General features: G+C 39.3%; 1 protein-coding gene across 1 annotated transcript; it reads left to right on the top strand.

The window, feature by feature from the left end:
• The first annotated feature begins 5,217 nt into the window (after nt 1-5,217).
• Nucleotides 5,218-9,844, top strand: LOC122662636 (probable cinnamyl alcohol dehydrogenase 6). Its single transcript, XM_043858329.1, has 6 exons — nt 5,218-5,377; nt 5,484-5,597; nt 5,705-5,932; nt 8,979-9,267; nt 9,348-9,501; nt 9,596-9,844. Exons 1-6 carry the CDS (start codon nt 5,283-5,285, stop codon nt 9,799-9,801), a joined length of 1,086 nt encoding a protein of 361 aa, XP_043714264.1. The 5' UTR covers nt 5,218-5,282; the 3' UTR covers nt 9,802-9,844.
• The last annotated feature ends 306 nt before the right edge of the window (nt 9,845-10,150 follow it).

Genomic DNA, 10,150 nt, shown 5'->3' with positions numbered 1-10,150 from the left:
TCATTGATTGGTTGTTATTTTTATGGTCCATCAGTAGGAATCAAGGAAACAAAGGAAATGCCAGATCTATGTGGGAAGCATAACATCACTTGTGATGCAGACGTGATTAACCCAGATCAAATTAATGAGACCATGAACTGTTGGACAAGTGTGTGTCCATCAAACCCGGTTCGGTCCGGTTCAACCCGGTTCACCTTTGTATTGAACATTTATACATTTTAGTTTAATATTGTCACATGCGATATAAACTTTTTGAGCATTATGTGTCCGTAAAGTTATACTTAAAATGGTAGTCACGACTAGGGTTTGGGTGGGCACCCTTATCATATGGTCGTCGCATTGGGTATGCCTAGACATATGATGTCGGGTACGAATGCGAGTGCTCACATGTTTGATGTGTGCATTGGCGAAGAATCTATTTTGTCGATTCCCTCATGTATTCGCCGATGTAGGAAGGGATAGACATGTGTCACCGACACCTGACTGAGGGAACCACTGTCACCTGCAAAGTGTGATCGCATTCTTTGGTTCATCAATGACCGAGACTCAAGCGAGTCAAAGCCGTGTTCCGGGAATGCGTGAACACTTTGTGAGTGAAGGAGTTATCCAACACGGTCACCACGCCCGATTGGGGAACACCAAGATAGAGACTGCTGTACATGGTGGATCGAATCACGGATCCATCACGCTTTTGGAAATGGTTTTGCAAAATTTATTTTACATAAAATGATACATTATTTATAGTTATTTCAAATAAAGTGTTTTATCGAGTTTTGCGGGACCCGATCGGATGCACAGACGGTCTTATATGGACATGTACTATGGATTGGGGTTTGGCGTACATGTGTACATGCCCTAGATTCCATAATGATGGTGTTGATTAGTGGGGGGTTGTATATGATAAATTGTTATCATATAGGGAGTTATTTGGAATTTGCTAATTTAATTGGCTCTTTATTTAATTAATGGATTTGGTGCTAATTGTAATTATCCATTAATAATTAAATAAAGAATCTAATTAATACTTTCCCTATTAGATTCTCTTCTTTACCTGAGCACTTTGAGTTTAAACAGAATCGCAGAGTGAGAGAGAGAGTCGGACTCTACTAGGGCTCTATTAAATCTATCTAGGATTTAATTAAACCCTATTATTATAAATAGGGGACCAAAAATACGCAAGAAGAAGCTCTCCACGTTTTTGGAGCGGACACTCTCTCTCCTACGTTTTTGGTTTCTCTCTCTCCCTCTTGTGATCTCTCTTCTTCTTCTTGCTTCTCTCACTGTGTTTGAGAGTTAGGGTTTGTGAAACCCTAGATCTCGTTGAGGAGTTTGAGGGCATCCGGATTGGCGTGTAGAACCTTGGTAGCACCATTGGAGGTTCGACTGTTTGCTTGGAGCGCTCATTGGAGGAAGAACCACTTGTCTATTGGAGGAGCAACACTTGAGGCTCACCAGGTTAGCGATTCTTTATTAATTCCTTCATTGATTATTAATATTTATGGGATGCGAAAGAAACTCGAATCGATTATTTTTTGCTGCGCATTCGAGTATGGGATGGATCCCTCTTGCCATGTGATGGACTAGAGATGAGTTTCTCCGTCCTTATTGTGATAATTAATTTTATGGAATGCAATAGGGAAGGAGAAACCCTAATAGGGATGCACCAGGGTTCCCATGGGCGACCATGGGAAACCCTAAAATTAAAATGGGGCACCCATGGGACACCATGGGCTAACCCAGGGCGTGCAAAACCCTAAAGATAAATATCTTGGTCTCCCTAGAGAACCATGGTTTGATCCCTGGACCGTTGTTTGACCAACATGAACCGGCTCGCTCGTTTTTGAATCAACATCAGTGGTATGGGAAAGTCCTTACAGACTAAGGCTACATTTGGAATGTACTCTCAAAATGCATTCTAGGTCGATTTCGGATTCTCGGATGATAAACATAGTTGTTTTTATCACCCGAGAATGTGAAATCGACCTAGAATACCTTCCAAGAATGCATTCAAACTCACAGCCTAAGGCTACATATGGAATGCATTCTCAGAATACATTCTAGGTCAATGATGCATTCCAAGAAATCGTACCAAATGTATCCTCAGTTGGTCCATATAACTTGGTGGATTTTACCCTATCTTAATCAAAGAAATTACTAGTGTATTGAGTCTTATATTATCCTTAAACATAGGTCACTAGGAGTTGGCGCCCCAATTCAGGGAAGGACTATTAAGGCATGGTTTTTATATGTTTTTTTTTTTTTTTTAAGGTGGGGGAGTGGGGGGAATAACAAGATATATTCATCCGATGGAGGGAGAATTGAACATGCGACTTCTCCCTAGACTTAGACCAGTAGTTTACTGCACTCAACCACCATCACGCCAAGAGGCACTTATAGGTATTGGATCAGAAACTTCCAAAAGCAGAGTGGTTGATTGGTATTTTCAGACTACTAGAAGTAGTCGCTTGGATGTTATGTTATCTTTTTAAATGTGTCATCATATTGAGATTTTTATACTGGTTGAGAGAGAAAGTATAAGAATTAAGAGCAAAATGGTCCACATGAATGGCTAGGAGAGTTCATACCGGAAAATGGCTGGGAAATTGCCCAACAACCCCCACCTTGGAATCTATTAATAGGCGTTCAGATCAGAGTCTGAACACAACTTAGATGGGCTCTGCTTAGAATTGGCCTGGAACCTGTTGGAAACCTTCATTTGCCTAGTACAACATATAATATATATATATATATCACGCGGTTAACTAGGAGGATTCAAAGAAAAAAAAAAAATGTACCAAAAATAAAATAAATAAATAAAGAAAGAGAGAGAGACCGCTGCTTGGTCGTGTGGCCTCTGTCCCAGTGTGAGGACCAATGGGAGCACATGCCCAAACATCCAATATGGGGGGTAGGGTGGTCATTTCACCACCCATGTGTCTGGGCATACGAGGTGCGACTAAGCAATCTTTTTTTTCCCATAAAGAAAATAAAAGGTCCAAACAATTTCTCGAAGCATTAGTCATCTTTCTAGAAACGATTTAATTGGTGTTCAAATTTTGTAAACAAGTTGTCTACAATTTTTTTTAGGGGAAATTTCTTAGATCTACGAGATAAAAATAATAATTACAAGAGAAGTATATTTAAAATATGTTTTACATTCACAAATATAAATTTTGAAAAGATTTACCTAATCCCCAGATTAGTTAGTTTTCATCCCGCCCAACAAGAAAATAGAATCAAACTTCTTAAAATACCCTTTGATATCAAATTTTTTCATAATTTAAGCCTAAAGATAAGGATTATTAGTTCTTAATTTCTTCTTTCCCTATTCGTTGGATTGGGTTCCCTCCTCGTCGGGATCCCAACGAATAGCTGTTCTGAGATCAATGATGACCTGAAACAGAAAGTCCACAACAGTCCCGATCATCATTCATAATGGATTAAAACCTGTTTATAATCATTGTTTTAACTTGAATAAAAATGTATTACCAAAAAAACTTGAATTAAAATGTGAGACGATTATAAGGAACTTAACATTTTCTTCCACGATTAATGATTTTACAGACAAACAACACTCTTTCTAACTTTGAAGGTGACGCATGAATAGGGTGTCTTGCAACCGTTATGTTCTCTCTCCTCATTGGTCTCCCCTCCCATGGCTCACAGATCATACATGAATGTAGTCAAGAGTTTATATTTTAAGGGATTTTCCTGAGATTTCAATAAAAACAAGTGTAGTTATCTAGTATTAATTGTTGTTGTTGCTTATCTCATAGTGACTTTGCAAGAAATAGCAAAATCATTGGGGGAAGACAAATTGGGATTTCAGTATGGATCCATGTAGCGGCCAATCGAAATGGGTAACGTCTAATCTAATGAAAGGATCGGAGAATGCCATCACCTACAACTGAGGGAAAGAAGAAGGAATGAAGGAGAGATTGTGCAAGTAATATGAGTTTATCGGTTAAGTTAATAATCCTTATCTTTAGGCTTAAATTATGGAAAAAAAGTGATGTCAAAGGGTATTTTAAGAAATTTAATTCTATTTTCTAGTTGGGCGGGATAAAAACTAAATAATTTGGGGATTAGGTAAATCTATTCAAAATTTATATAAATTATGGAAAAAAATGATGTCAAAGGGTATTTTAAGAAATTTAATTCAATTTTCTAGTTGGGCAGGATGTAATTTGGGTATTAGGTAAATCTATTTAAAATTTATATAAATTATGGAAAAAAGTGATGTCAAAAGGTATTTTAAGAAATTTAATTCTATTTTCTAGTTGGGCGGGACGAAAACTAACTAATTTGGGGATTAGGTAAATTTCATTTATAGAAAAAAATAATGTCAAAGGGTATTTTAAGAAATTTAATTCTATTTTCTAGTTGGGCGGGACGAAAACTAACTAATTTGTGGATTAGGTAAATCTTTTCAAAATTTATATTTGTGGATGTAAAATAAATTTTAAATATACTTATCTAGTAATTATTATTTTTATCTCGTGGATCTAAGAAATTTCCCCCTTTTTTTTTTATTGGGCCCTTACCCAATCCTCCTCCTTAGGGGTTACACAAAGGGGAAGTTGGGTGATGACATGCATAGATACCTTAGAAATAGATGTTAAAAAAATAAAAAAAAAGACTTGAGTAGAGATGGTTCCATTGTTTAAAATGTCGGAAGAGAACACCACCCGGTCATGCAATGCACATCGCCCGTGTGCCCAGACAAGGGCATGCATAATGACCACCCCCCCAAAAAAAAAAAAAAAAAAAAAAAATTTCAATCCAATTTCTGTAATCCAAAATATCATAATAAAGTTTGGAATGAAATTTCTTGGATACTAATTTATAGTCAAACCAAAATGAAATTTCATCGTAATTTAAGACCAATGGACGAAAAAATCCTGAATATAAGGACGACGATTCATTAAATAAACAAATATTTGTCAACTATTAGTATTCCCTCAACTATCAGGATCCTCTGCAATACCGGCGGAGCGACAGTGCACATCCGATGGCACAGTAGAGGTCAGGTGACACACATGGCCAAAATGGCCTTTGCTGTGCCATCGGATGTGTACTGCCGCCTAACCGTTCAGACTACAGAGGATTTTTATCCAAGATTCCCACTCCCTTTTTTGTTTTTTTGGTAGAAAGCAGATTCCCACTTCCTACTTCGCCTATAAAACGTGTTATCGTGAACCAAAAAATTCAAAGAAGCCTAAACACCTCTCTGTCTCTCTCTCTCTCTTTCTCTTTCTGAGACTGGAAATTTTGGGCACGAGATGACACAGACAACTCCAAATCACACTCAGACCGTCGCCGGTTGGGCGGCCCACGACTCCTCCGGAAAGATCACCCCTTTTATCTTCAAAAGAAGGTAAAGTAGCTCTCCCTCTCTCTCTCTCTCTCTCTCTCTATCTGTAGATCTTAGGTTTAAGTATGTTCTAACTTCTAACAAATCTTAGTATCCATGGAAATGACAGAGAAAACGGGGAGAACGATGTGACAATAAAGATACTCTATTGTGGGATGTGCCACACCGATCTCCATTATATTAGAAACGACTGGGGAATCACCATGTACCCTGTTGTCCCTGGGTATATATATGAAACTTTCTCTCTCTCTCTCTCTTTAATTTTGTTCTGGTTTCCTAACAATATTAATTTTTTTTCTGTGTGGTTGTTCTGAAATTGGGGTGATCAAGGCATGAAATAACGGGAGTGATAACAGAGGTAGGAGAGAAAGTGAAAGGGTTCAAGATGGGAGACAGAGTTGGAGTGGGATGCCTTGCAGCTTCGTGTCTGGAATGCGAACTCTGCACTGATTCGCAGGAGAATTACTGCTCAAACCTTCAATTCACTTACAATGGCATCTTCTGGGACGGAAGCATTACCTACGGTGGCTACTCTCAAATACTCGTTGCTGACCACAGGTCTTATCTCTGATCATCCTCTCTCCCTTTCTACTTTCATATAAATAGTTGTCTTTATCTTCATTTGGTCCTTTGTCCCCACCTGACTGGACTCCTCCAGTCAGTCCTGAGTCATTCATTTATTATTGGGGCCACGCCCCCAATACAATGAATGGTTATCCTCTCGTGTTATAGGACGGTGCCGTAATGCATAACGCATCTTTCCGCTGTGCCACATGGCGTCGCACAATGAGTTACAGCACAGGAGAGGATAAAAATTCCCAATACAATACATGGATGGGACAGGGGCAGGGAAATTTTTTCCTCTCAGGTATGCTGTTTGATGCGGTTGTCTGGTTCCTCTCATAGGAGGTGGAAATGACCGACTTAACCTCACTCGCGCAATATGTTCAGGCACGGGTTAGGTCATCATTTCTAGCCCCCTGTGAGAGGAACCGTACTACTATACCAGGGAACCTGAGAAGATAATGATCTGAAGGGTGGGGTTTGGGTCATTTAGGGAGTTGGGTCGATCATTTTGCCCACCCCTATGTGTCTGACGCACTTTGAAAACTTTATCCCTTATTATTGTTAGGGAGAATCTTTTCTATGCGGGGGGCATAGGCTGTGCTCAGACACATGGAGGTGGACAAAATGGCCACCTTGCCCCCTAAATGACAAGCCCATGTGTCTGGGTGTAAGCTTGTGGCACAAAGAACATCAGTCCTTATTATTATTTCCTTTCCTATTCCTATTACGACTTGAAAGACCGAAAGACTAAGGGACTCATTGCTTTCTTTGTTGGTAGATCGGTCAAATGTCAATAGAAAGCATACTTCTTCTTCAAAACTAAGATTTTGTTTATCTTTCTAGATCTAAATCTGATTTGCCATGATTTAATTTTGAAAGATTGCATTTTCAAAGAAGGTAGGCCAAGATTTTTTGTTTTGGAAGGGAACAGAGATTTCATATTACATACGATTCCACCATAAATTACATCAGCCCAAATTATAGAAGATCCAGGTCAAACCAGTGGGGTATATAGCTGAAAATCTGAGTACTATGAATTGACAAATAAGTGGTTGGCAAGGTGTGAAAAAAAGAGTATTAGAATAATGGTGGTGGGATCGCCACGGTGTTAAGAGTGCAATTTCCCATTGATGAGCGAGATGAGAAATCAGATCCTCAAATAGAGAGTTTTAAAGAAGAAGAACAAAAAAAGTTTTGATCCGTAATTACGGTGAATTTTCGAGAACACACCTTGGTGCAATGGAAAGGTTGCTCCATTATGACCAAGTGGTCAAGACTTCGAATTTAGAAATAGTTTCTCTGTGAAAGCAGTGGTAAGGTTATGCCCTATTTTTTAATCAAGTTGAATTTTCGTTCCTTGATATAGTATGGAGTAGGGGTGTCAATCGGTCGGGTTCGATTGGTCTCGATCGGGTCTAGACGGGCCTCACCAATTTTATAGGCTGCACTGTGTCCAACCGTTTAGGTGTTCGGACTTGCATTGGGCGGACATGGTACTGTTTAATTTCGGTCGGTCGGTGTTCGGTCTTTAATCGGGGCAGCCGTATTCAAGGTAAACGGGTCTTAAACGGGCCTCGGTCAGACTAATGGCCTATTTAACTCTAAACGGACACTAAACGGGTACTAAACGGTGTGGACAGAATTTTTCAATTTCAAAGAAAGGATCGCAGTAATAATATCTGATTTTACTTTGTTATAACCACGAGTCCGTGAGTGAAAAAGTACCCAGGAAGCAAGTTTTGTATTTCTTACGAGATTTTATTAATCTGCAATGCTGTATTGCTGTGGACTGGCTTACCAAAAGCACCCCTCAAAAACGGAAAAACCCTTTAAAGAATTAGATAACCCCAAGCCAACCTGATTTATACTCTCTTATACAGATCATAGATGTAGGCACTAGGCAGTGGAGCACCTTGTGAAAAGCAAAACAGATAAAAGTATACAACCATGAGGGAGAGAGTCAGAGAGATGAAGATAAAAACAAATGCCAAAAAGTAAAACAACTAGATGACAAAACTATCTTATAAAATAATAGATTCATTATTAGTTTATTACCTTTCTCTGTTTTTCTTCTTCTTCTTCTTCTTCTCTCCCTTCTTTCCTTCTTATTCTTCTTCTCTCCCTTTGCCGTGTGACGGTGTGAGTCTCAGAGACTATCTTGACTTTGCGAGACTGAATACAAAAAAGAAAAAAAAAGATGGAATTTAGAAGGTAATTAGGGTTAATGGTTACTCAGTCATTTAGGAGGGTTAGGCCGTTAGGGAGTTGGAGCGTTTGGGCCTTTTGGAGTCTTTGGACATAGTCGCGCCTTGGGTTTGGGGGTAGAATAGGTAATATATGTCGGGCTTAGGGGGTCGGGCTCGGTCGGGGTTTTAATTGGGCGGGGTCGGTTGGGCACCCGACAGTGCCACCTCCGGCACCGGGAATGATCGTTTATAACCGGGCAGGCTAAAGCCCGACAAGTTTATTAATCGGGTCGATTCGATTCGGTCTTTAAACGATCGGGTACGATTGGGTCAACCGGTGCGGCCTGGCATTGACACCCCTAGTATGGAGTAATGTTTTTTTGTATGTAGGGGATATAAATGGTAATACAAATATTCATGTACAGTACAATGATGTCAGCATCATAACTATGTATGTGGGGAAAATAACCTTAAATGAAAATTATACTTATGTACCATATAATAATATTAGTATTATAATTATGTCTTGTCTTATATGATCTACAAAGGACAGTAATTTCTTTATCTAATAAAAAAAATATAAAAAAATATCAATACTCTCTATCAATAAATTAAAATTTTTCCTCCACCCATATACTATAAAAATATCTTTTTAACTGGTGCGATGTTCATGCGATTGAACTTTTGGATCATCATCATACTCTCATCTCTATTCGTGAAATTGAAAATACCCATTCTAACGCAATACAATGATATCAATAGGAATAGATGTAGAGGTTCCCTTCACATTCACAGTGTAGAGAAACTCATTCCCCGATGATTAGTTATCTATTGCTGACAAATTACAATAGGTATGTGGTGCACGTGCCGGACAACCTTCCGATGGACGCCGCAGCACCTCTATTGTGCGCAGGGATAACGGTGTTCAGTCCCATGAAGGAGCATAACTTGTTACAGTCCCCTGGGAAGAAACTCGGAGTGGTAGGCCTCGGTGGTCTTGGTCACGTGGCCGTTAAGTTCGGTAAGGCGTTTGGTCTCCACGTCACCGTCATCAGCACCTCCCCCTCTAAGGAGACTGAGGCTAAATTGCGCCTTGGTGCTGATGCCTTCCTCGTTAGCACTGATCCCATACAAATGCAGGTAAATAGTATACATACATACATACATACATACATATGGAAACGACTTTGGATCTAATGTCTCCAAATTGTTGAATTTAGAGTGGAGCGAGGACTTTGGATTTCATCATTAACACGGTAGCAGGGAAGCATTCACTCGGACCTATTTTAGAACTGCTAAAAGTGAAGGGAACTATGGTGCTCGTGGGTGCACCGGATAAGCCCCTGGACTTACCCTCATTCCCCTTAATATTTGGTGAGTTTATAAGTTGTGAAACTAATTTGATAATTAAGAAAAAATTATCATTAAAAAGATTTCTTAATGAGGGTTATTGATGCTGGATTTACAGGTAAAAGGGTAGTGAAGGGCAGCATAATTGGAGGCATGAAAGATACACAGGAGATGATGGATCTGTGTGGAAAGCATAACATCACATGCGATGTGGAGGTTATTAAGCCGGACTACATTGATCAGGCTCTCTCCCGTCTTGACAAGAACGACGTTCGCTACCGATTCGTCATCGACATTGCCGGAAAACTGTCCTCCAATCTCTAGCAGTACCTTAGACATTGTGGTCATGGGCTCTGGGCCCAATTTTTCTTCAGTGTTCTGCCAAGTCTGGTGTAGATTTTGTGGTAGGCCTTTTTGATGGGCTCACTTGGGTTCTGACCTTGAGTCATGACATAATAACTTAGTTGAATTACTTGCTCAATTAGGGTATTTGTTTCATCTTCACCTTTTCTTTTCTATTTTAAGATAATTGTTCTTGTTACAATGGTTTCCAACTTCTAAGCAAAGTTTTGAAAATCAGATCGGAATGGTAGAGTTAACTAATTCGATTTAGAATTGCCTAATTCGACTCATAATCGACTAATTAATGTCAATCCCATACACAATAGCACCC

This window comes from Telopea speciosissima, chromosome 5 (genome assembly GCF_018873765.1).
Source record: "Telopea speciosissima isolate NSW1024214 ecotype Mountain lineage chromosome 5, Tspe_v1, whole genome shotgun sequence".
Classification (NCBI taxonomy): Eukaryota; Viridiplantae; Streptophyta; class Magnoliopsida; order Proteales; family Proteaceae; genus Telopea; species Telopea speciosissima.
The sequence above is the reverse complement of the archived record's forward strand: the minus strand, read 5'-3'. Positions and strand labels throughout refer to the sequence as shown.